The sequence below is a fragment of the Microplitis mediator genome, chromosome 2, assembly GCF_029852145.1.
Source record: "Microplitis mediator isolate UGA2020A chromosome 2, iyMicMedi2.1, whole genome shotgun sequence".
Lineage (NCBI taxonomy): Eukaryota > Metazoa > Arthropoda > Insecta > Hymenoptera > Braconidae > Microplitis > Microplitis mediator.
Window position 1 is genome coordinate 22,494,708 of NC_079970.1, and position 27,994 is coordinate 22,522,701.

Consider the following 27,994-nt stretch of genomic DNA (forward strand, 5'->3'; position numbering starts at 1 on the left):
GAATAACAGTAAAAATAAAAAAATTTATGTTCAAAAAAAAGAAAAAAAAACAATCGATTTAATACGGTAATAAAAATGAATAGTTTTGATTAAAAAACTTTTTAGCTGAGTGTTATTTAAAATTTAATAAAAGGACTTTTTTTTGATTAATCAGAGTACGGATGATGTGTAACAGAATAATAGTCTATAGGAATAGAATAAATAAATAAATAATAGTCATAACCAGATGATGGTGTGTGTACTCGGAAGTGGGCAGTACTTATGTACTTTATTCAAGTTATATTATTTGCAGCAAGTTGTCGTGTGCATATATAAACTATAAACAGACATTGTTGAATTGCGCAGGCGCTTTTTTGGGCTTTTAACTCGTTCGCCGTTGAGTTGGTTCAAGCATCGCAAGCACTTTGCTAGTCCTCTCGTGGACGTCTACCGGTCCGGTTTCTGACTTGATTTACATTTATAATAAATTTACCACTACATATACACACAAACACACATTATCACTCGCTAAAATCATAATAAATAATCGTGTATTTACATTTTATGCAGTGACGTTTTTTTAAACTTTTATACGACTAATTGTCAGACAAATTTATTTATCCTCCAGCACAATCTGTAAATTACACTAATTTCTGTGGGAACTTTTGGCTCTTAAAATAGTGCTGTGAAACTAAATAATCATGCATATTTCGATACATATTTGGAAATATTAATCCTAGTAAAAATATCGTTAATTAAAAAACCAAAACCTATGCGTTGATAGAGCGGGAATTTTTCAAATTTGAATGCACTTTTTCACGGTATTAATTAAGTCAGCTGTCATCGAGGGATTATTAATTTTTCATCGATTTGTTATTTCGTTTCGCTTAATGCTATTACTCAGCTAAATTTATTTGTTAATATAAAGTATTATAATTTTATAATTTTTTATAAATAAATTATTTCCGTGCTGTAAAATTATAAAAAATAATAATATTTTTTATTATATTCATTTTTCCATTCGTTAAGAGTGTCGTGTTCTAGTGCTTGAGTTTATTTTTTAGTGGATCTGAAGAAAAAAAACTTGTCGACCGAGTTCATTTCGTTAAAAGAAGGTCAAGAGAGTTGGCAGCAGCATCATTTGATACTGCTACTGACTTAAACCGTACGTACTATTATTTACTATTTCATAAAATCATTTTTTATTATTAATTCAAATTCAAATTTAAAACTTATTACGGCCTATTAAATAACCCCGCCGAAATAAAATAGAAAACTAAAGTGATGAAGAAAACTTCTTCTTCTTCTTCTTCTTTTTCTTCTTCTTCTTATTCTTATTCTTGTTCTAGATCAAGTTCTTGTTCTTGCTCTTAATTTTCAATCGATCTTAAAGTTATCACCCGATTAATCAATTTGTATTCTATTCCGTTAAAGTAACTTTAATAAATGGATCGTCATGAGAAAAGATTATAGCGTGAGTCAGTTAAAATTAAAGCACTTTATGCATACTATTTAAATATAATTATCTCAGTTTAAATATTTGAATAAAATTATGCCGACAAAAACAATTTTTTTACTCAAGAACGAGTATTAAGTTCTTCAGCTAAGCTGAGACTGAGACTGAGAACTTTAATCATCTATAATTGGGCGATTTAGTAATTTAAATAGTATGCAAATTTGCTTTATTAACTTTCATAATTAAATGTTTTAATAAAATAAACGAATAGCTTTTCGAAAGCTGCAACGAAGATTAATTATTCGAATAATAATAATCGATAGTCAAATGTACGTTTCTACGAATAGGGAATCGCCGGCATGCACAGGTGGTTGAGAACAGGATCAAGTGTTTGCTCTTAAGTAAACAAATGTATAGAAAGCACGTAACGTTCAATGATTTATATAAACATTAAGTTAACAATCACAATGCCCTTTTAATGTTAAACTCACTCAACTCTTATTTTATTTAAATATATTCATGTTTTTTTTTAAAACCATTGCTGTTGTAACTTCCGCTGTTTTATCATAAATAAATTTCCTCCCTTACGCAACACTTATAATAATAATTTATAATTGCTGATTGCATAATTAATTAAGAGTTAACGAGAAATAGTTACACAGTAAAATAACATAAAAATAATAGTCAATTATTGTTTTGTTTGAAGGAATAAAGCGACAAGTAAATTTGTAAAGTTGAGACGTACAGACACAAATAGAATAGTTTGGTTTTGTCGTCAGCTAAAGTAACTTTGTGTCCAAGTGTATTTATGTGTATATAACTAAGCTAAAATTGACTTCCCTATAAGTCTGTATTACACGTTTATATACTTAAGACTATGTAGTTATATATATGTAGTAATAGAATAAAACAGAAGTTGTTGAGTCGCAAAAATGAATTTACTCTGGTAGAAAGTACTGTTGAAAGAGTAGAAATAAGTTAAACTATAGCTGCAGAGTACTGAGTCTGCAACAATCCTTTTTGCCTTGGTATTATTTGTACAATTAAGAAAAGCTTGTGTGTACAGCTTAAACACCAACGATTTCGTCGGCAAGCTTTCGCTCTTGTCGAGCCCCCTTTCCACGACCATGTTTATTTAACGAGTTTAAATTTAAATTGTTAAACAATGTTTTTTTTTTTTTTTTTTTTTTTTTACCCAATTGCTATTATTGGTTCGAGGATTTTTTTTCTTCAACACTTTTTAACTATCGGTTATTCTTTTTTCCACGCATGATGTTCGTTGTTCCCGGGTCAAAAATAAAACTTGATGTAGACTTGGTTTACCAAGTCGAAATTTGGAGCCGTTTTTCACACGACAAATTCAACTTTTTTTACGGAGGTATGAAATATATCAAGTTTTCGCCTTGGTTTAGACTTAACTGGCTTACTTAGTCACGATTTAAGACGAAAAAGTCTAAATCAAGTCGAAACTGACTTGATGTAGACTTATTCGACTTAAATTATAAGTCGAAAAAGTCAGAACTAAGGTGAAATAATTTTTATATATTAAGGCGAAAGTAAGGCGGATAAATAACTTTTTTTCGACTTGGTTTAGCAAGTCAAAAGTAATGTGAATGACTATCGTGCTTAAAGTAAAGACGAATAAGTTGAAACTAAGATGAAAAAGTTCAAAAAGTTGAAAAAAATTAAATTTAAGTCGAAAAAGTCGAGATCTTATCAAAAAATCGTCGGTAAATCGATAACTTCAAAAGAAAATAAGGCGAAGCGAGCCTGAATCAAGTTTTATTTTTGACCCGGGTTTATGTACAGTTTTTTTTTCGTTTTGATTCAAGAAATCGATTTTAAAATAATTGACTGCGATGGGAATTATTAATTTTGAATTATTTATTGCGTAAGCTTTGTTATTTATTGTAGAGTTTATATTTTGAATGAAATTTTTTGTCCATTGTGAGGTTGCGGTAATGAAAAAGACGAACAAAAGAATGAAATTTTATTAATTAACAAAAAAATGAACTAGTGATAAATAAATAAATTTGTGATAAAAAGAGTATCGTTTAAATTAAAGTTCAGAGCGTGAAAAAATGAGCAAGAACAATGAGAGCGTGAATAAAATAAGAATAAAAGGTGGTAAATAATAAAAAAGACCCGGTAGTTATTTTCCATTGAATTTTTTTATTTACATAAATTTAATTTTTTCTAGATTGAGCAAATATACTTTTTGTCACCTCTGTGCATATATTTGTATTTGTGTTTTGACATTCTGCAGCTCTGCGGCAAGAGGGAAATGTAAAAAAGGAAAATAACTGATGAAAAAAGCTGGGATGGGAAAGGAAGACAAAGGGGTGATTTTGTAGTGGTCACGTGATTGGTCGCATCAAATGCTGTCAGCAGTGGCAATTGAAAGCTGGTGTGACTGAAAATGAGCGCGATGCAAACGGGACGTGACAACGAACCGGGGCCAAAGCTCGTAGGCTTGCAAACGAACATTCTAATTTATCTAGTACTGTCTCAATTCCTCATACAAATTGGCACGTTTATATACCTGTGTGCGTACATATCACGGTTGGAGAATGAGATTCAAGAGTTAGTTGCTGAGGTTACTGACACTGACGCTGAAAATACTATTGACGGTACTAATGATTCCGTTAGAAGAAAACGTAGTAGTGCTCTTCCACTTCCTGAAGATAATGCGGTCTCTGAGGTCTTTAGGGTAGGTATCAAATTAAAATTTCATTTATTTTTATTTCTTTATTCAGGGCTCGTTTCTCTCATTTTATTGTATGATTTCGCAGTATTATTATTAGTTTTTTATAAGATAGTCGTAGTTTTGAATGCTGGAGAAAACTGAGCAATACAGAAATGTTGAAAAAATTCTGAACTTCGGTATTCTCGATACGGAATTTAAAGATTTTTTGCCTCAAAAAAATGAAGAAAAATTTATTTTTTTATTAAATTGGATATCTCATTTTGCAGCATTCAATTTTTCCCCGGCTCTCTTCTTATATTTGCAATAAAAAATATATGGACAAAAAAACTTTTATGAGTTAATGTTATATGTAGAAAGTATTATATGATTATATATGATTTAAATTGGTAAAAAAAAAATTGAATGCGTCTTTAAAAAAAAAGTGAAATAATCTCGATTCAAAAGACTGGTCGCTCTTGATAAGTTTATACGATTCTGTTTTAAATATAATATATTAAAATTCACTCAAAGTATAGTTTTAACATAAATTATGAAATTATTCTCTTTGAACATTTGAATCCATCAAAAAATTTAACTTTGAATATTTATTTATCAGCTACGAAAAAAAATATTTTTATTGATACTTGAACCTTTATCGCATTAAATCGATAAAGGAGTGGAATGAAAATATTTATTTAAAATTTTTAATGAGAATAATTTAAATCGGGAACTAATTTATATATTTAAATGGATATTGAAGGGATTAAAAAATAACGTGAAATAAAAAACGTAAATAAACAAAGAGAAGAAGGGTCAATCACTTGAAAGCATTGGCGAGTAGCAAGTACATCAAAGAGAAAAAGCAAGTTCCTTTCGGTAATGTAATCGAATGTATATAGCGTACACAGTATAAACTCCACACTCTGTATATATATTTGTTGCTCTATTTATTGGGTTTTCTTTGAAAGGAAACTCTTCGCGTGCGGCCAGCGAATCTAAGTTAAGTACAAGAAAAAGCGAAAGAGATAGAGGGAGAGACCGCTAATAATTATATTATGAATCGTCTGATGTCTAAAGAACATCTGGAAGAAGTAACTTTTGTTAAATAAACAACGTTTTTTTATTGCACTGTAAAAAATCCACGGGGTAAGTCCAAGCGGTGTAGGTGTTAAAATCGGCGGTGTTAAATTTCAACACCGAAAGCGGTGTGAAAATAACTCCGCCGCTGGTGTAAATATTCTGTACCGGTGTTAAAAAAAATTCCCTGGTGTTAAAATAACGTCGTCACCGGTGTAAATATTCTAGACCGGTGTTAAAATAACGCCACCGTCGGTGTAGATATTTTTTACCGGTGTTATAAGATTTTACTTTGTGAATATTTTTACTTACTCGATCACTGTACTTGTTAATAAATGATATTTTATAATCTTTAAAGTTAATACTCCAAGCGGACGCAGTTTACCCCGATTTTACACCGGTTACTCCGCCTTTACACCAATTTTACTCCGCTTTTACACCGGTTACCCTGCTTTTATACCGGTATTTTAACACCGCCGAATTACACCTTCTACACCGGTGTAATTTCATTTTAACACTAGGCGGAGTTAAAATGAATCCATTTTTAACACCGGTCTTTTTACAGTGTATAAATAAATTTTGAATTTTTAGAATTTTCCCGCTTACTCGTTAGCCGTAATTGTGAATTGTAATAACGATTGTGATACTGTGCAAATGTAATTACGTGGGAGCACGGCTCTTCAGTTTAATTAATGGTATAAAGGTAGTATCGCGTGTCATTGAATGATTGTCAAGAGATTTTGATAGCAATGAATGTTGAATAGCTACGATAATTATTCGAACGGTGATTTCAGTATGTTGCCGTTTGATTTACAGTTTAAATCAAAGAGTTTGATTATTCGTATCGACATTTACTCATACAAACCCCGATAGTATTTTAGTTTATTTGGTATAATATGAAATTTTCATGATAATTAATTGTGAATGACCAAAGGTCTATTGCTATTTTATTTGATCGCTGGAAAGCTATTTGCTCCTGAATATAAATTCAATTGGAATCACAATCCCACTGATTTATATCATTTGAAATAGTTATTCAAATTATTTTAAGTGCTAAGTGATTTGAACTTTTAAGCGAATCATTTTTTTTACGATTTATTGAAAAGCGTTTTTTTTACTGGAAATTTTTTAAGTGACCAGAAATTTGTCTAGCTGGTGTGTAAATCAGGGAAACCCGAAAAACATCAAAATTTAAAATTTGCCGGTGATAAAATTGTACGGAATTTGAGTTATTTTAAATTAAACAACGGATATTCGAGCAGAGTTAGTAAATATTTGCCCTTTGAATCTAGCAATTATTTGTGCAGTGGGTACTCGATTGTTCTGAAAGCTAGAAAAAATAAAATACTATTTATTTTTTAAATTTTGTTGGTAATGATAAAAAAAAATAAGTACACAATCCAATTTATAGAGACTTGCAGGTATTGGAAGGTTTTATTGAGACTCAGCTCTGATATAGGGGAGAGCTGGGCAAAATGAGGATGCGAAAAAGACAATGTATTATTTTTAACGATATTTGAAGTTCAAATTAATATTAAAATTTTTTTTATTGAAAATTTTACAACTTTCATTACATTAAGTTGTACACTGAGAGAAAAGTGCATGGTTGTGGTAACTAGAAAGGGAAAAACATAGTCATCTTAACTAATTTTTCTAGTTTCTTGAACTATATCATAGTGCCCGAAATTATTTGAAAGTAGTAGTAGAAAGTTAACTAAGCATTTGTTTTGTTGTTGTAACTATTTAATATTATTTCTCAGAACTTATACTTCAGCAGAATCACAAATGTTTCAGAAATAGTACGATTATAATTTCATTAATTTAGCATCATTTAAGTCGTCGACGAATACAATTAAGGATTTTTCTTCATTATTTTTTTGTAATAAGAATACCATTTTTTACTTAGTTACGTTCGCTATTGTCATCGTTCATTGAACTATAACACAGTTAAAACAACTATGATATCATCTTACATTTTACAACTATATATTAGTTATCTGAACTGAGAGTAATATTGAATTATATTTTTCATAGTTCAAAAAACCAGTTTTTTCTCTCAGTGTACACTGAGTACTACGTAGTACTGTATCAGTTTACCGGATAAAAAAACAACAATTTTTTTATTCATTAATTCAAATATTTTGTATCGAGTTTTATTTTAATAGTCGAGAAAAACTGAAAATATAGATAATTTTTATCCAGTTGCCAGATACCCTGAAAATATAAAGTATCGAAAATCGTTAAAAAGTTTTGTGACCCAAAGTACATGATAAGATAATTACAGATTAGGGATGAAAAAGATTCAGTGAAGGAGACGAAAAGAGGCACAGCTTCACCGGAAGGAGCACCCGGTGATACGATATCATCCCTGGTACCCAACAGCGACAGCTGGCTCTGGTTGACGGCTGACACACGTGTACCAGTACGTATTTTACTATTTTTATTTTGCTTTATTTTTTTTTTTTCTTTTCTTTCCTCATAAATAAACCGCCACCCACCATCATATATTTACAAATATATATACGTATATATTTGCATTCACTTCAGATGCTTATGCTTGAAATTTTTTTGTCCAGCTAATGGCGTCGGTTAAATTACTCCCGATCGAAAAAAAGGCTTTTATTCTCTAATTTTTTTATCGCCTAAGTTTAATTAATCACTAATAGCCACTCAAGGATAACGAAAAAAAAAACACATATAAAAAAATTAAATCCCTTGATAACGAAAATTTCCATTCCACGTTCATAGTTTCGTTCATTCGTTTATTCGTTCGTTATTCCAGTGCTCGGAAATTTAAGCTGGCTTTTGTGATCTTTTTAAAATATGGGTTTTTCTTAATACCAGTATGTAAATTATATTCACTATTATTAAACCTCTTAATTGAATGCCCCTGTACATTTTTTTTATAAATATTATTTGAAGATTTAGTGGCATTTATTAAAAAATAATCTTTTCTCAAAGTTTTTAATTAAAATATTAATTACCGTATTGCAGAAATCTGCATCATTAAAAGAACTGATTTTGTTTAATTAGCATTAAGTAGATCTGTATGTTTCACTTTTTCTTTTTAATATTTTTCTCAGCATCTCTATACTATTTCTCATATGCTAATTAATCTGAGATTCATATATTATGCATCCACCCTATCATAGAATAATTTATGAATATTTAATATATTAAAATATACTACTTTTATTAAGGTAATATAAATAATTAACACATACATATTTAATGTTCAGGCTAAAATAACGCCTGCGAGCGAAACGGATACCGGACAAAATATTTAATTAATACCTAAATCAACGATATTTGAAATATTTATAAATATTTGATTTTCGTTCCACGGTTTGAATTTATTTATTATATTTGTTGAGTTATTCAAACAGTGATAGCAGCTCATATATAGTATGAGTAAATTTAGAATTATATTTTACATATAAGAGAGGGTTGGGTGAAGTGGTGCCTGAAAAAATGTATTTTTTTCATTTATCACAATTGAATTTTTTCCGGGTAAAATGGGATAGTTTCCATAAAATTGAAAAAAAATTTTTCATTTTTTCACAAAAATTACGAAACTAGAGATAAAATCCCACACGGAAAAAAAAAGATTGACAATGATTGTACACAGAAAAAAAGGATTTCTTGGCGCAAAAAATTTTTTTTTGTTCTAAGAAAATTTTTACTTGACCCAAGAAATTTTTTGTATTATAAAGTGAAAACAAAACTTTTCTTGGGGTAAGAAAAAATTTTCTTGGAACAAGAAAAAAATTTTTTAGGCGAGAAAAAAATTCTTGAGCCAAGAAAAATTTTTGTCTTCAATTCATGATACAAAATATTTCTTGCGCCAAGAAATTCTTTTTTTCTGTGTAGTTCAACTTCTAATTATTTATGTTATGTTCAATAACTAATGTCGTTTCATTCAGTAAAATTATGATTTTAATGTTTAAACTGCTATAATTAACAGTTAATTGTTAAAATATACGGTGTCCGCTCAAAATATCACAAAAAAATTTTCCCATATAAAAATAACCATGTTAAAATACCATAAAACTAAAATATCCAATGACAAAAAATAATCTGATACAAAAATTACTAAATACAAAACTAACCATAAAATTAAAAACTATATACTAAAATATTCAGTTAACAATATCTGCATACATTAATATCCAATCGATATGATATAAATCTGATATGAATAAATGAATGAAAAAAATTGATATGAAGGGTGGTGATAAGTTGGTTTATTACCAGGTTATTATTGTATCTGGTAATTTTTGTACTTGGATATTAATTACAAGGATATTATTGTGTCTGGATATTTTTGTATGAACTTATTTTTGTATCAGGTTATTTTCGACTAGTTTTTATTGTGATGGTTATTAAAAATAAGGTATTTAGGACTGTAACCGAAATATAGTTGGATTAGCAAGAGTTTGCGTTTCGGATATTTTCGGTTTTTACCCCCACCATCTAAATTCAATACCTAAGACATTACGCCTTGATGGTGAGGGTTAAAAAACCGAAGCGCAAACTCTCGCTAATCCAACTATATACTGCTTGACTATTTAAAATGACTACTTACTCTCTAAAAATGAATCAGTGAAATTCACTTTGAATTAGTGAATATTCACTGGAAACCAGCTATAAGTATACCACTGGTCGAATTAGTGGTATACTTATAGCTGTAGAAATAGTCACTATTCACTGATTCACAGTTAATTTCACTAATTCATTTTTAGAGAGTAAACCTTAAAAAACTACAAGACACTTGTCAAAAAAATGCATCTGTTATTAGTTTCTTACGTTCTACTCCATAATATTTACCAAGATTTGGTCTAGGCGCGCTGTCGACGAGAATCTCAGTAATATATACTAATATTTTTTTCCCGTGAATTTTTGTAAATAAAATTTTTTTGTGGTCTGTCTAATTTAAAATTTGGCAGAATTTTTAAGTTCAGAAATGATAAATTTCCATTTTGTTATCATAAATATATATAAAAAAAATAAAAATCATCTGTATTTAGCTCAAAAAAATTTTTTAAATGCTAACGACTATTTCATCGTGTAGAGAATAAAAATAATGAAATTAGAAATATAAAATAAAATTTAAGGAGAAAAAAGTCTGGTAACATTTAAATACTATAGTTCGCAAGTGTACACACAGAGTTTGCTCACTAATCCAGCTTTCCTTCTCTTCTCTTATTATACTTCCCATACCAAATTGGTATGTATAAGTAGAGGGATTAAATTTATATTTTCACTGGCTCACCGCAGTTATACCGTCTTCTTTGATTTTCATCCTGTCCAATATCGATTTTACATCCCTCGACAATAATATCAACCACAAGTAATACCAGTATTACAGATTACAAAAAAAAGAAAAAAAAAAAGAGTTATTAAATCAAATGATTGATTTTTGCAACTGATTCATACGGTTTTTCTTCATACTTCACTCTATCTCGTGCGCTTCGTTGCCTTCGCCTATTTTTATCATTTTTTTCTTTTTTTTTCATCACATTCGCGTCACCATAGTTCTATACTTCTTAAACTCAGTTCCATTTATAGAGACATCGGCACGACCGCAGGGCATTACGGGCATTTGTGTCGTCTAAGTCCACGCAGCATCAGCACCCCTAGAGTAATTCTCCTCTTTCTTCTTCGTCTTCTTCAACTTCTTCTTCTTCGTCTTCTTTTTCTTTAAAAAGCAATTGGTTTTAAATATTTAATACTGTCAACTACCGAGGAATAACTTGCCTCAGGTCGTCTGCTTCAGTTTCTTATCCACGCTCTTGTGCTTATGTTCGACACTAAAGTTATATTAATAATTATTATTATAATGTACCCAAGATATTTAGAAACATTGTTTGAGCAGAAGGTTTTCAAATGATTAGCTAAGTAATTTATTCGACAGAAAAGTTTATAGAAATTTTTAAATTCATTTTTTCTGTTGTCCAAAGCCCCAGTCAGATTTTAAAAATTAAAACACTTAATCCTGATTACTTTAAATAATTAAAAGCTTTATAAAATGAAGCTCTTTCCGATTTACAGATTTATTAATTTTGTCATCAATAATTTATTAATTATTAATTATTATTTTAATTTTACACATATAAAATATGCATCAATGAATTTATAATGAGAATGGGGTTATTATTTCCGGTAAAAGACTGATATCCATTGTAATATAAATTAAGCTTAACCAACCCATCAAAAGTTTTATGTTTTAACAATATAAAAAAATAAATTAACGAAGAATTTATAAACGTGAGCAATGTTTTAACGATCGAACGAGGCGGGAACCAGAGGCGGAAAACATATTTTATCAGTATTCGATAAGTTTATCGTAAATAGGTCGTAAGATAGTTTGTTGCCACAAAAAACAAGGCAGTTATGACGCAAGATAGAGGAATCCGTCATTGTAGGGGAGAACAAAGGGTAGAAAAAATAGGAAAGGATCGATTTTAAAAAATCGATAGAAACGTCACAATCAATATCTCACCATTTATTTCCGGAATTCTTTTATTCTGCGTAGGTTTTTATATCCGCATGGCTTTGGCATAAGGGTCGTAGAAGCCGAGGTGTAAGTGTGGGTTTGAGACTGGAAAAAAAAGGACGGCCAGAGAAAAGACGTCTGTATTGAAACGACAGTTTTCTCGCGGATCTTTATTCTGTATAGAATACTATTGCGATGTGCAGCGAACGAGACAGTGACGGTGACGGGCTGGGTCTACCTAGATCGATTTCACTTGGAAGTTTATCCGATTTTCATTCTATATATCTTTTGTGATAGAAAATACCGACGTATAACGACATATATATTTTAAAAACAGTACTTTTCAATTTGTACCATGTCTCTGTTTACTTCTAGCCCACCAGCATGAACAAAAGGAAGGCTCTATTTTTTCCAATTAATATTTCTTGCCACTTGTTCCCTTATAAATTATTTTTACACTCGAAGAAAACCTATTTCACAAAAAATAACCAGCAATTTGTTCAGAACGAATGACTTTGTTGTGCACAATATAATGTAAATAAAATTTCCAGTTCGATGCAATGGACACATTGTGCAGAAAATCTGCAGAATATTGTCCGCCAGGATTACCGGGTATACCGGGACCACCTGGAGTACCTGGAGACCGCGGATTACCTGGGATAGCAGGTCCAATAGGGCCAGAAGGGCCACCAGGTATTCCTGGATACACTGGAGAGCGCGGACCTCGTGGGGAACCCGGGCCACCTGGTCTAGACGGCCGCGATGGCATCCCCGGCGAACCTGGGCTCGATGGCATCCCTGGCAGAAGTGGCCTTGATGGAATTCCGGGTACTGATGGGAAATCCGGTCGCGATGGAATCCCTGGATTACCTGGACGAAATGGCACTGATGGTATGCAACCTTATTTTTTATATGTAGATGTACTTATATTTATTTTTTGTGGAAAAATACCTTTGTCTTTTCTATTCTCATTTACAAACATAAAAAGAACATTTTATTTATATCTATGATGCTGGTTGTCTTTTGTTCCTCGATTGCACCCGTTTTCATGGTATTGTCATGCGGTCCACTTTCATCTCTCGTCTCCCTATATACTATTCTATACTACTCGTTGAAGTCGTCAACGGCAAAGACGTCGAGAGAAAACGAGGATGGAAATGGCGATAGTGCTAGAGGAGCTCGAGTGTGTAATATCGTGGTATAAAGGATAAAAAAAAAAAATGTAAATTTTTTTTTAAACGCTTTTTTATTCTTATATTTTATATGTAGAGCTGTACTTTACTTGGCTCTACATATGCTGAGTTGTTGAAGAAGAATTACACGCAGAATATATTTTTCAGTTTAAATAAATGTTTGAATTAACTGTGCTATTAATTAACAAACTTATTATTTTTAACTTTTCACTGGAAGCTCGGTATTATTTTCCAAGAGATATGTTATCGCGATCGATGCTAAAATTCTTCGTGTTTTTTCTCTTTTTGTACTGGGATATCGAAATAATAAAGTAGAATCAAAGACAAATAAACGGCAAGATTCAAAAAAGCGTAAACTAATAAAATCCTTCGGAGATCGTGTACATAAAATGATTTTTTTTTAAATTTAGTGTACCGATATTTTATCATGTGAAACATGTCAACTTTTATTAACATCGCGCTGAAAAAGAATCCAATATAATCGCGTCGATTTATTTTAAAAAACGATTTTTTTTAGTGTAAATTAATTTGCAGTTATTCTATCATCTACCCAGCGAATAAATATTTTTCATCACAAATTATTTTTTTATCGTTTTCTCTCAATAACATTTTAACAATTTCTGTGCGAAATACAATTTGTCGTTATAAATTATGACATTCCAATAATTTTTAAAGCTTTTGAGCTAAAAAAGTAATAAAGTGAAACGAAAACCAGCGGCAGCTTCCATCAAAAATTCTAAATAATTTTATAATCAATTTTATTTTCTGCTCGATATAATCTCAAAAAATCACAAAGAATTTATCCTATAAATAAATATAAAATTTCATGTAATTAAATTTTTTTCACACACTTTTGCTACAGTAGCTCTGAATGTACCAGTTAAAAAAAAAAAAAGAAAAGCAAATAAACGGTGGAAATGCAGGAGTTTTGTTCTAAAACTACTCATGAGTAAATTTAGCGTATTGTATAGCAGCATCCCAGCATAAAGTACATCTCGAGAAAATCACCAAGTGTTGAAAGCCGGTATCTTTTATTTTTCTTGGCTTGATGTATTATTCTTTTCTCGGTTTTTTTGTTATACCACTCTCGTAGATTCTAGAGAGGCATCAGGATTATGGATCTGTGAGGATCATCTATCCCAGGTATCCCTTATATGCCACCGAGATCTGGATGACATTCAACCGGATGTCATTTTATCCTTGTTCTTTATCTCCGACTCATAATGTCTCTTTTTTATTTTATTTTCCGCGTCCAACAGGCTCTTAAATCGTTAAAGAACCTCCAGTTCACCAGCACACATGATTTTACCTTTATTTTACTTACATAATATTATACATACCTCACTCTCTATTTAAATATATAGCCTATCTTTATCATCGTGTACTTGGCTTTACATAAATATCATTATCTCCTGACTGAGTGCCGCATTAAAGTACTCGAGACTTTTTTCCCAAAGCCGTTGTCATTGAACGTCTTGCTACTTATATGCATTACGGAATACGGTATTCGGAGTTAAATAAAACCCCAGCGGACACTTTTTTGAATAACGCTTTGTATATTGTACATTGCAGAACACTCATATATTTAACAGAAAAACTTATATGACATGAAAGCAATTCTTCTTAGAAAAAGAAAATATTCTGTAATTCTTTTATATTGCAGTGACTTTACAAAAAAATCATGAGGGGTAAAATGGGCTCTTTATAAAAAATAATAAAATTAAGTCAATTTTTTTATTTTTTCAAAAATCTCGTTGCGTGTAAAATTAAATTTATTAAAAAAATTGAATTTCTGCTCATTTATTGTACACTGAAAAAAATAATCGCTAGCTGCTAGCGGTTTTTTTCTTTAGCAGCTAGCGATTTTTAATCGTTAGCTGCTAGTGATTTTTCCTTTAGCAGGTAGCGATTAAAAATCGCTTGCTGGGAGCGATTTTTTCGCTAACACTTACTTATCTGTTCCTTGTATAAAAAAAAGTTCAGCATCGGTATAACTCGAAAATTTTTTTTTATACAAGGAACAGATAATTAAGTGTTAGCGAAAAAATCGCTTTCAGCAAGCGATTTTTAATACCCGATGAAAAAAGATTTTATACAATTGTATAAAATTATATACAAAAAATGGCCCGATCCAATTGTATACAACTATATAGAAATTGTATACAATTCTATCCAAATTGTATACAAGTCTATATAATTGTATACAATTCTATACAAACTATATACAATTCTATATAATTATATACAATTCTATATAATTGCAATATGTAGAATTGTATATAATTATATAGAATTGTATACAATTTGTATAGAATTGTATACAATTTCTATACAAATTGTATACAATTGGATCGGGCCATTTTTTCTATCCAATTATATATAGTCAATATATAATTATATATAGTCCATATATAATTGATATATAATTCTATACAATTGTATAAAATCTTTTTTCATCGGGTAGCTCCCTGTTAAAAAAAAAATCGCTTCCAGCAAGCGATTTTTAATCGCTACCTGCTAAAGAAAAAATTGCTAGCAGCTAGCGATTATTTTTTTCAGTGTAGAAAATTTTTGAGATTTTTTAGATTCAAAAATTTTAGTAAACTCAATATTTTCTGGTATCATTTAAAAAAAAAAATTAGACGGTCCATGTTGCCTCTTTTACAAAGTTCGCAATGTCAATTACAAAAAATTTATTGCTCACTTTATAATAATAATATATTTAGTATTTCTGTAATTAAATTCTCGTAGGTTCAAATATTTATTGCATAAATATAATTTGATAATTGTAATTATGGTTAAACAATTATGGAAAATCAAATAGAGCGCAGATATTACGTGGAATTATTTTGAATTCATATAACTAAGCGGGGATGTGTATAATAAATATACACACACATATATTTAACGTACGATTCGAGGATGTTATAATGTATATAGTGTATAAATACACCAGGTGCAGTGCATATTCAAATGTGTCGCGGTAACTGACAAACACTCGCTTCACGATAAAAACAGGAAAAATTTTTCTAGACTTTGCTACACTTGAGAATATTATTCATATTTTCTTATTCATTTTTCATTCATTACAGACGTTTGTTATTTTATTTTTTTCCTTTCATTCTTATTGCTCTTTCTTATCTATTCAGCATTTTAAATTTCATCATAAATAATAAATAAAATTCGTGATAATTTTATTTCCCATTACCATCGTAAATCTGCAAGCATCTAATTACAGTAATCTCTGTTTAAAAATAATAATAACAAACTATTAGAAAGTGGATGGCATTGAAAAAAAAACTTTATACAAGACGGATTAAATTTGAGTAGTAATTTTATCGGATTTCACTGAGCCTCCTTTGACGAAGATTACGACCAACTTTAGATCCTTTTTACTTTTTTTTTTAATACACTTCGCTTGAAGGAATTTGTTTCAACGTAGTACGCACGTACCAGCAGTCTTGAATACCTCGTCAAATTCGTGTTCCCAAGGCTATAATTGCTGAAGACGACGTGATTACTAAATGATTGACAAACACTTTATTGTGCACAATACACTTTAAATTAAATTTAATTAAATCAAATCCCTGATATAATATTATTATCCAATACCCTCACGTGCTCAATTTTTTACAAAGACATCAATTAATAGTGAAAAAATTTTGTTATTAAGGCAAGCGAGGACTCAAAGGTGCTACTGGAAATCCCGGACCTCAAGGACCCCCTGGTAAATAATTAAATAACTTTATTTTAATAGAAACTTAAAGAAACATTTAATGAGCGAAAAAATGTAATCTTGTATAATGACCGACTAGAGCTAAAAGTTAAGAGACTTTATTAAGATTTATGTTATGATTATAATGCCAATGAATTTCATATAATGAAGCGATCTAATTCCCAGCAGAATAATTAAGTAAAGTCAAACTAATACTCTCCATAACGGTAGATTAAATGGGGTACGAGATCACTAAGTAATGGCTACTTAACCCCGTCTTAATATTTTATATTTTCAATAATGACATTGCATAATTTAACTTTTAACTCGGGGATCAATTGCTCGGCTGGTATAATAACTGCTAACCCGCACTGATAGAAGGATTTCTTAGCATTTAAAAATATTTCGTACTATTTAAGAAATGATTTCTTAAATACTAAGAAACATTTTTAAATGCTTAGAAATCTTTTTATCAGTGGGCGTAGAAAAAATTTTTGTTTATAATTTATTTAGATCTTAATTTCATCTCGAAACTCAGATGGTGACACGAATATGACTTTAATCATTAATTTATTACAAGTTTTCGTATAGTAAATCTGTACACAGTTGAAAATTTTGTGTTCTTGTGTATAAAAATTCAATGGTTAAAAATTTTGTCAATTATTTGACACCATCAAGTGAAAATTAACTAAAGTTGAATGTGTTATCCCGGGAAAAAAAATTATATATAATTATATAAATCACTATAAAATTATGTATGAGTTTTGGCTATATATAATTATGTATAGTTTTATATACTTATGATCAATTGTATCATTATATATAATTAGGTATAATTATATGAAATCATACATAATTATATATGGCCAAAACTCGTTCATAATTTTATAAAGTGATTTATATATAATTATATAAAACTTTGTATGATTATATATATTTATATAGAATTTCAAGTTAATAATCATATATAATTAGATAAAATTATATATAATGAGACAAAATTATATGAAATAATACATAATTTCATATAATTATATATAATTTTTTTTTTCCCGGGTATTTGATCTCAACAAGTTTAAAACCTGTGATTCGTTTGACACAAGTATAATGTGTTAAATTAACACAAAAAATTGAGTGGACCATTTGGGCCATGCAATTTATGTTAAATTTAACACAAATTTTTCAATTGTCTATCAATTTTAAAATTAATTTCTTACGTATTTGGGTTAGACTTGAGATGACTTCGATAGAAACTTTACTGAATTTCTACTGTATTAAACATTTTGTCAAATTGATCGATTCAAAAATTACCAATAAATTTCTCCTACCAACTGATTTACGTAAATCAATTTCGATTGTAAAATAAATTTAGCGAATGAACTTCGGATCACTTGGATAAAAATTTGACTGAGTCATAATTTTGTCGTGATTTAAGTTGTTGATACAAATTTATGATGAAAGTCATTTTTGTGTCAGGATCTGAGTTTCGTGATGAAATTGAGATCTAAATTCATTATGAATAAAAATTTTCTTACACCGGAAATAGTGATAATTATTATTACTGTTCAATTGAATGGCTGACAATTGACAATAGTTTAATAGATATTTGAAGTAATATTTATAGTGCAATGTAAATTTAAATTGCGTTTATAGGTGCCCGAGGAGAACGTGGTATTCCTGGAACTCCGGGCAAAGACGGGAGTCCTGGAATGCCCGGAGTGGTGGCATGGGAAGTCAGGAGAAATGACAGCAAAACCAATGAACTGCTCATACCGCCCTCTATTCTCAGTAAGTCTGTTCTCTTAAATCCTCGAAGGTACTTCTTGTACTCATTCTTTTCCCAAGGCTACGCGAATCAATCGTTATTTTATCTCTGAGTGTCATAAACTGAAAGATCAGCAAAAACAATCTTTTTAGTGACGTTTTCTCCATCGCAATTTATATTTACAGTGAAGTAGATGCTGACATCGTCTTACGCTTGTTAACATGTCAGAAAAAAAATGACAGCAAGTTATGAAATTTAAACAGATAAATGAGAATTTTTATCGCCGAATGTTTTATACGCGTGGAATAATAAAAAATAGGATTTACAACTTTTTCTTGTAGAGCGTAAAATAATGTAAGAGAGTTGATTTGAATTATTGATTGATAACCCGGCGTAAATGGCAGCTAGTAAACCGATTACGTTTAATAATTTTCCAATTTGAAATGTTTTTCGATATGAAAACTAGTGGAAGAAAAATATAATCTCTTTGAAAGAGATTTACTTATGCATGCAGAATGAAGCTCAGAAGATATTTATACGTACGGAAGATCAAACAATCTATAAATATTTAAACTGAAACAACTTTATTTTTCTTTTAAAAGTCAAATATGAATTTTTCAATAAGTTTGATTATCAACTTTTTATTGAGTCTTATCTACGACTGAGCGGAGGTGAATAACCTGCACACGCATTTTAATTAATGATTGAAGGGTTGTAATTTATGGAAATGGAACGTTTTATGTAATTCGAGAGTTGATAGACACGGGAAGACGGAATGACGGGTTAAACTATATTTCCGATGCAGGATGTCAGCTGTCTTAAAGTCTCGAGAAGAGCGAGCTGCTGATTGGGGTCTAGAATATATAATATCTACATAACTTAACTGCTCAATTTCAGGTGAAAACTTGCCGCAACATGTTACTTCTGTGCCAGAACGGTCATATTTACAGTTGCAGTGTGGAGCCAGTGGTAATCCGAGGCCAGTTATCCAGTGGTCGAAAATCAGTGGTATGGCCATACCTATGGGCTCTTGGCACGGTAATAAAATACTGCTATTGATATCTATTCAAAACTCGGAAACTCGAAAGTTATATTTAGGGGAGAGTAGGGGAAGAAGGTTCCCATGAAAATTTGATCAAAAAAAAATTTATTTTTCATCATTTTTTGAGGGGGGCCTTCTTGCCTCATAAAAAAATTTTTAAACTTCCCGCTAAAAAAATTGAAAATGTTCATAAAAAAGGGAAGTTATTGGTTTCGGTCCGATTTTCGAAAATCGAATTTTTTTCAGAGTTTCGGCAAAATGTCCATGAATTTGTTCGAAAAAGGACAAAAGTAAAGTGTTTTGATGGTTGAACACAAAAAGTAAAAACAGACTTAGGAGGGCCTTCTTGCCCCACCCTCCCCTAAATAATAATAATTTTTAACAATAGTTACACTGTAAAAAATTGGGAGTGAATTCGGAGTGATTACTGATTTTATTTCAATCCAAATTCACTCCGTCACTCAGAGTTCTGGAGTTAAAAAAAAATTCACTTTGCATATGGAGTAAATAAGGAATTTGCTTTTTCAGAGTAATGATTTCGGAATGATCTGGATTTTATTTAAACCCGCATTCACTCTGATTCGGAGTTTTAGTATTAAATAAACTCCCGCGTTCACTCCGCAAATTTTTTACAGTGTAGAGATACTGAAGTTGATTTTAATTATAATTAAATTAAAAAACCCATTGACTTTTTACATTATTCGAACTAATGAAATGATTGATGTGCATTAAAGTTGGGAGCGTGATATACAATATGATGTATTATATTTCTCACATTAATAATACACGCTCGTCATATAATATCATGATGACGTTCAACGGAGCGCGTTGAGGTGGCTAATTGGGCCGTGCGTACTGGACGATGACTGATCCTTGTTATGTTTAACGGGCTGTGTGACAAGCGCGTGAAATGGTCGCCGTGTTAATTGCTTAGCCTGAGGGCCTCCGACAGATAGTTGTAGAAACTCGGGTTGTCTATCACTGTTTATACTAAGCCCTTAAACTTTGTCTTTATCTTTGACTTTTAAAACAACTTGTTTTATTTATTATAGTTTTTTTCAAGTACTTTACAAACAGAATATTTAATTTACTCTGTTCACTTTATTTTCGATCCTCCTTTTCGGGCATTATACTTTGTAATTTATTTAATTATAAATAATAAATAGTATGTTGCAAATATACTTTAAGGATTATTTTAAATAGTTAGAAATTCCGTTTAATTTTTTTTTATCTGTAAAATTACTTCTATGTGATATTTTTTTTTATTTTTCTCTCTTTCGGCTGATTGATGATTTAAAATAATATACTGTAAAAAGAGCGGTGTTAAAAATGGACTTGATTTAACACCGGTGTAGGCAGTGCAATTTGGCGGTGTTAAATCGGTGTTAAAAAAAAATTTCACGTATAGAAATTAGAAAAAAAAAGTATAGGGGAGAGTGGGGCAAAATGGGCCCCTTAAAAAATGAGGGCTTATATGTAATGTAAATGTCAGCCCATTTTGCCCCAATCTCCCCTATTACATATAAAAAAAAATATAAAAATGTAATGAATATTATCTAGAGGAAATTTAAATTTTGCTATGTACTTATTTAAATAATTATTCATGACATACGTAATTTATTAAAAAATTACTCAATTTTACGCCCACCATTTCAATTAGTAATAATTTAATTAATAAAAACACTGTTTAACTGTAGTGATTGAGTGAGTAAAAATATTCACAGTTAAATATTTTCAACTCCGAAAAATATTTTAACACCAAGAAATTTTTGTCACACCAGTAAAGAATATTTACACTGGCGGTGGTGTTATTTTAACACCACTTTCGGTGTTGAAATTTAACAACGAAAATTTTAACATCTACTCCGTCTGCACAGAAAAAAAAATTTCTGGGCGCAAGAATTTTTTTGTATTATGAATTGAACACAAAAATTTTCTTGGGACGAGAAAAAATTTATTGACTCAAAAAGTTTTTTTTTGCTCTGAGAAAATTCATTCTCACCATAAGAAAATTTCTGTTTTCAATTCATAATGCAAAAATTTTCTTGGGGCGAGTAAAAAATTCTTGTGACAAGAAATCCTTTTTTTCTGTGGACTTGGCCCGTTATTATTTACAGTGTACGAAAAATTAAGTAAAATTACCTTTAATTAATTTTAATTTTTTCTGATCAGGAATTTTGTTGATTTTCTTCTCAAAATTACTAAATCAATATTTTTGTGTAATATAATGATTGAAGTAAATCGAGGTATAATCCAATCTATGTTGATATTGTTATATTTTATTTTTGTAACCAGTTTCGTCAGTAATTGGAACTATTCTAAATATTACTGTTGTTAACCGAGAGCATATGGGCGAATACATGTGTATAGCTGACAACGGAATACCACCCCCGGCGAGTTACAAATTTCGGCTCGAGGTACAATGTAAGTCAAACTTTATAACTTCATTTGTTATCGCATTATTTAATTTAAATATTAATTCACTAATTCGTAAGTTTCCTCATTATTCATAATTAATCACAATAAAATCACGAGCTTATATATTTCAATTTAAAATTAACCAAAGTTGACACATATTTTTTTACAGTTCCACCTTTCATTAGAGTATGTCACCAAGTTATAAAAGTCCAGTTAGGCGGAATGGCGATATTAGAATGCGAGGTCGAAGCTTTTCCGGAGCCAACAACATGGTGGGAAAGAGACGACGGCAAACCCTTGGACATATCGCCAAAACACCGAATGGAAATTTATGACAAAAGAGATCTATACAAAGTAATTTTCCAATCAACCGATATATTAATTGAAAATATTTAAAAAACCGCGATAAATTAAAAATATATTTCAGTTCAAAATGCGTCTCAACATCACCAAAATAACTTATCAAGATCACGGGTCTTATCACTGTACCGCTAAAAATACAATGGCCATAACAAAGGGCACAGTGATGGTTTATGGTTTGTTACTAAAACAATTTTTTATTCCACATTATTTCCATTTCATTCTATTCTGCTATTCTATTTAAACTTTATACACATTTATAACAGCTATAAAAAATTTATCGTTTATTTTTTATATCCTCACGTATGAACGTATCCAGATGGCACAAAAAAAGTATCGATGGATAGTGGAGAGTTACGACGGGAGGTGGTTTATGGTGAGCGTCCACCCAAAAAAGTTGATATCCATGATATTTGTCCGCCTCAACTCAGTTGTGACAATTGTCCTCAAAATAAATGCGGTTTTTCCGACTTCGGCGGATGTTTCGACATCAGGCCACTCGCTACACATGATAATTACACTGGATTGCCTCCTCGGCAGGGTGGTCAGTTAATTCAAAATTATTAACTAAAAATCATTATTATTATTATTACACTGTAAAAAGACCGGTGTTAAAAATGGACTGATTTTAAGTCCACCCGGTGGTAAAATGAAATTACACCGGTGTAGGAAACGTAATTCGGCGGTGTTAAACCGGTGTAAAAGCGGAGTAAACAGCGTCCGCCCAGAGTATTAGTTTTGAGAAGCTTTTAAAACGCAAAAAATCTCTTCACACACACACACACGCACTCAAATACGTGAGCACACACATACTCACACACCCATGCACACATACACACAAGCGCGCATATGCAGACATCTCCAAAGTAAAATATTTTAACACCGGAAAATTTTTTTTAACACCGTTAGAAAATATTCACACCGGCGGTGGCATTATTTTTACACCGCTTTCGGGGTTAAAATTTAACACCGCCAATTTTAACACCTACACCGCTTGGACTTACACCGGTGATTTTTTACAGTGTATTTATAAGTTCGCTGTAAACATTAAAATTGACAACAGTTTTCTTTTTATACTTTTTATTAATAATATTTATATTCTTCGCATATATAATGGACATGAATATTTATGAAGTATATATATATATAGTTATATATAAATTTTCAATATGTATATTAGTGGGCATACTGGAAGCCGTTGGGAAACCCGTATTCAAAGGGAATATGGATGATACTCACGGATATTGGATGTATGATGCTCTACCCAGAACAGAATCTATATCTGAGAAACTATGGGTTACACGTAGTAACAATTCCTGGTATATTTTTGAATATAATAAAAAAGATGATGTCAAGAGAGGTCAATCACGTGCTATACGTTTACCCTATCCATTCAAGGTATTCGTTTTATAATAAACTTTTTTACTATTTTCATTTTTTATTTGACGTTTCAATCATACTTTTAATTGACGAAGAAAAGCCGAACGGATGCTTTTAAATTTTTGACCGCACTATTGATTAGAGATGAAACGAGTATTTTTCCCTCTGGTGTTGTTTGTTCTTCATATCATTTGCTATCGGCAAATTTACTTATATTTTGATAAATATGATGTATAAGTAGTATATAGTAAATAATAAATATTGGTCATTATTAATAAACACATTATAAATGCACTGCGAATTATATTATCGGACAAATACGGTTTCGGTGCACTCGCTTCAATGGTTTGTTTACTCATGCCGAAATATTTCACGGCCAAATAATTCACATTCTGGGTAAATAAATATGTGCATATATATATGTGTATTTCTGATAGAATATCCAATATCTTGCGATATTATTTCCGCGGTATCCATGTCCAGATAAGAAAATCATTAATATATTTATCGGGTTTCCGTATCTGGGCGTCGTCCTTACAAAGTCGGGCTTTAAATTATAATTCTTGGTAAATAATCGATACTTTTTAAATTATCTAAAGGGTAATGGTCATGTTGTGTACAATGGATCATTTTTCTACAACCCAGAAAATCGATCGTCGATATATAGGTTGGATTTAAGTACTGCCCAAACAACTCACAATACACCGCACTATAGCATGGAATTAATTTTACCAGGATTAAAAATAAACAATAATAATTATTTGTACTCACGTGACCACGACTCGAGTTACGTGGATTTTGATGTAGACGAAAATGGTAAGTTTTCTTTATCTTAGTAAACACACGAGTGAACTCGGTATTTACAAATGAATAAACACTAATACAATTTTACGATTACGTATAATTCCGTTTGGCTAAATCTAACTAACGGTTTATCTCAAGGTTTATGGGTCATTTATGGTCTGCCGTTAAACTATACAGCTGTGCTAAAAGTTGATATCGTAAAAATGAGAGCTCAACAAGCCTGGAATATAAGCATCGATCATCATAGATTCGGAGAAATGTTTATTGCATCCGGTGTTCTTTATGCAGTTCACAATGTGACTGGTCCTAGTCTGGAAATACGGTGCTGACATTTATTTTAATCTATTAATTATTTATTACTTCTATTAATTTAACACAACTTCCGGAGTCGAAATTTAAATCTTATACTAGACGTTGAAAACGTAAACTCGATCTGTAAAAACGTCAATAGCCGTAAAAACGTATTTTAGACGGAGTTGACGTAAGAAAACATAAATGAGACTTGCGTAATCGTAGATAGGATCTTTCAAAACAATATCGGAAACATTTCATTGCGAAAAAAAAATATCTACCAGCCAGAAGACGAGAAATCAAAATTTTCAACATGAAACTGAAGTCAGCTGACGTCTAATTATTTTTAGATTTTTTTACAAACGACAAATTGCGAAAAAAAAATATTTTAAAAAATTGCACTTACAGTTTTTTAATTTTCTACATGTGCATATTTTTAGTTTTTTTTTGTAATTGACTTGATGGAAAAAAAAGAATCCGAAAATTGCTGATTGCCTGTTAACTTTAGGATCATATTTTCAGCAGCTTTTGAAAATATTTGGGCCTTGCAGGAAATAACTCTACTGATGGTTCGTGAGCTAGTTTAGAAAATATAAGACCCAAAAGAGCACAAGAACCGAGGCGTCAGTTAAGAAATGTCTCACAAGGCCCAAAATATTTTTCTACATCTGCTGAGAGTTTTTATTTCTTGTATCAAAGCTACTAGTCTGTAAAACCCAAACTATACGTCAACTACGTCTAGAATCCGTTTTACGGTTATTTACGTCTTCAAAGGTTGAATTTAAATTTCGACTCGGGTTACTTTTACAAGTAAATAATATTTTTTTAAAATAAATAATAATATTTTTAGACTAGCGCTGGATTTATACAGGCACGCGATACTAGATGTACACTTGTCCTTTTCGAATCCGTATCGCAAAACGACAATGATACGTTATAATCACAGGATGAAAGTTTGTATTTATAATTAACAAAGTTTTAATAATTATTCACTAGTAGTTGCGGCACCTCAAACGCAACGTGTTATCGATGTCATCTACACTCACTTTACAATATAAACCCGCAAAACTTTAACTTGTTACCACTATTTTTTTATAGTGGTACATTAATTTATCAAATAATCTATTATAATGAGAATTTATAATTAAGTAGAACGCAATTTCAAGTCGGCTTTGATATCCCGTAATAATAAACCGACTTTCATAAAAAATTTGAGATTTTTGGGTCAGTGGTCCCGAGTCAAAAAACAAATTCGGATTTAAGTCTCAAAGTTCTCAATGAGGTTTTTGAAGATCAATTTAGAATTTTAAGATTGACAACAGTATAGAAAGTTATCCTACACACGGAAAAAAAAAACTTTCAAAATTACTATTTGAAATTATAATCCGGAACCCGGTTGTCAATATGGGGAATTTTAACATTCAAATAGTAAATTTTATAATACGTGTCGTCTATTTTCTAAGTATCAGTTACGATTTTTAAAGTTCAAATAGTAATTTTTCTTCCATAGACAATAAATTTTCATACTTATCCTATACTTATTCACGTTTTAATCATAAATAAAAAAATTACTATTTAGAATGATGGTATTTACTGATCATTTTATCATTATATGTATTACTTGTCATTCTCAATTTATATAGTTCATTTTTTTCCGTGCACGAAAAAAAAAATAGTAGTGGCTACTCACTGGGATAGTACTGAGTACTTTTTGTAAAAAAAAAATTTTAGACAGTACTTTATGCTATCTAGACTGTATCCACTACTATCTAGACTATATCCGGTGTCACGCTTAAATAACCGCAGACAAAATAACCACGACAAAATAACCGTGACAAAATAACCGACGACAAAATAACCAAATGACAAAATAACCGAATGATAAAATAACAGGCGACATAACACACAAAAACCGTGATAAAAGGGCGGTTATTTTGTCGTTCGGTTATTTTGTCATTCGGTTATTTTGTCATTCGGTTATTTTGTCGTCGGTTATTTTGTCGCGGTTATTTTGTCGCGGTTATTTTGTCTTTGGTTGAACTGTTACGCAACCTTATATCCACTACTGTCCGGGATAGTACTCAGTACTATCCAGAGAATAGTGGATATAGTCTAGATAGCATACAGTACTGTCTAAAATTTTTTTTTTACAAAAAGTACTCAGTACTATCCCAGAGAGTAGCCACTACTATTTTCTTTTTCCGTGTAGTTTTCGTCTCAAAGTAGTAGTTACGACCTATTTTAGTACTTTGAGGACTGAACTCGAGTAACATAATCTGAATTAGAGCCTCAAAATACTCAAAACATACAGGACTAATTTTATCCACATTTGAACCTGAAAAGTCTCATTCGACGTTTTCTCTCCCCGCCCTTTTCTATCTAAAATTTTTAAAAGTCCGAAGTATAACTTTTCATTCATTGAGGATTTTCAGATCTTACTTATAATTAACAATCGATAAATTATTCGCATTTAGACCTCATAGTTCTCATTGAGGATTTCGAATACTAAAGTAGAGTTACTTTCTGGGCGGAAAATAAAACATCAAAGGAATTGAGGCTTTTGAGGACTAAACTAGAATTTGTGTTTCGACTCGGGGTGCGTCAATTTGTTTCCTCGGACTTACGATTACATTCTATTGGATTACCCGACTAGTTAAATTAATTTTTTTTGTGATGACGAGATCGTTCATGTCGACGAGTTGAATTTAAGACAGAAGTATTTATATTTTAATTACACAAGTTTGAGGTGTTCTGCCTTTGAGAAATTGCTTATAATTGGACTAGTCTGTAGCATAAAATATATAAATACATAAATTTTTTTTTAGGAATTGTATACGTGGGACAAAGGAAATTTACTAGCATATCCGGTTAAATATCAAGACACTAATAATACAAGTGGACTATATTAATTGTATATTTTGAAATAAGAAACCAATAAAACTAAATAAAGTAAAATTAAATTATAAGATAATAATTGATCAATTTACAAGAGTATTGCGAGCCAGAAGTTTGAGCTTCTGATCTGCGGGAAAAGTTTTAAAGTTTCACCAAGATCTGTCTTTTAATTAAATAGCGTCAGTATCGAGTTACTTCCGGGTATCGTCGACTTACGAAGACGATCACGTGATTGAATTCTCTCTGAGCACAATCAATAATTATAATTATAATTATAATTAAAAAACTTGCTGTCATAATTTCTCATTTTTATTATGTTTTTTTAACTTTAATATATATCTGATATTTATTAGTATAAATATAAATATATATAATATATAACTAATAATTTTTTATGTATGTTAAATAAAGATAATTATATAATTAAATGTTTAAAC

The 27,994-nt window shown here is 30.6% G+C and overlaps 1 protein-coding gene across 3 annotated transcripts; it reads left to right on the top strand.

Moving 5' to 3' along the window:
• The first annotated feature begins 166 nt into the window (after window positions 1-166).
• On the top strand, window positions 167-27,985 carry LOC130678589 (uncharacterized). Of its 3 annotated transcripts, none has more exons than XM_057485906.1 (16): window positions 167-1,144; window positions 3,636-4,145; window positions 7,483-7,620; window positions 12,246-12,585; window positions 16,561-16,614; window positions 18,256-18,390; window positions 19,265-19,405; window positions 21,705-21,833; window positions 21,997-22,181; window positions 22,255-22,363; window positions 22,507-22,731; window positions 23,368-23,585; window positions 24,167-24,383; window positions 24,510-24,693; window positions 25,513-25,615; window positions 27,488-27,985. In XM_057485906.1, exons 2-16 carry the CDS (start codon window positions 3,855-3,857, stop codon window positions 27,569-27,571), a joined length of 2,553 nt encoding a protein of 850 aa, XP_057341889.1. In that variant the 5' UTR covers window positions 167-1,144; window positions 3,636-3,854; the 3' UTR covers window positions 27,572-27,985. The 3 variants fall into 3 exon arrangements, with proteins under 3 accessions (XP_057341889.1, XP_057341890.1, XP_057341891.1); XM_057485907.1 differs by having other exon boundaries at window positions 3,702-4,145; XM_057485908.1 differs by lacking the exon at window positions 167-1,144 and adding an exon at window positions 3,379-3,559.
• The last annotated feature ends 9 nt before the right edge of the window (window positions 27,986-27,994 follow it).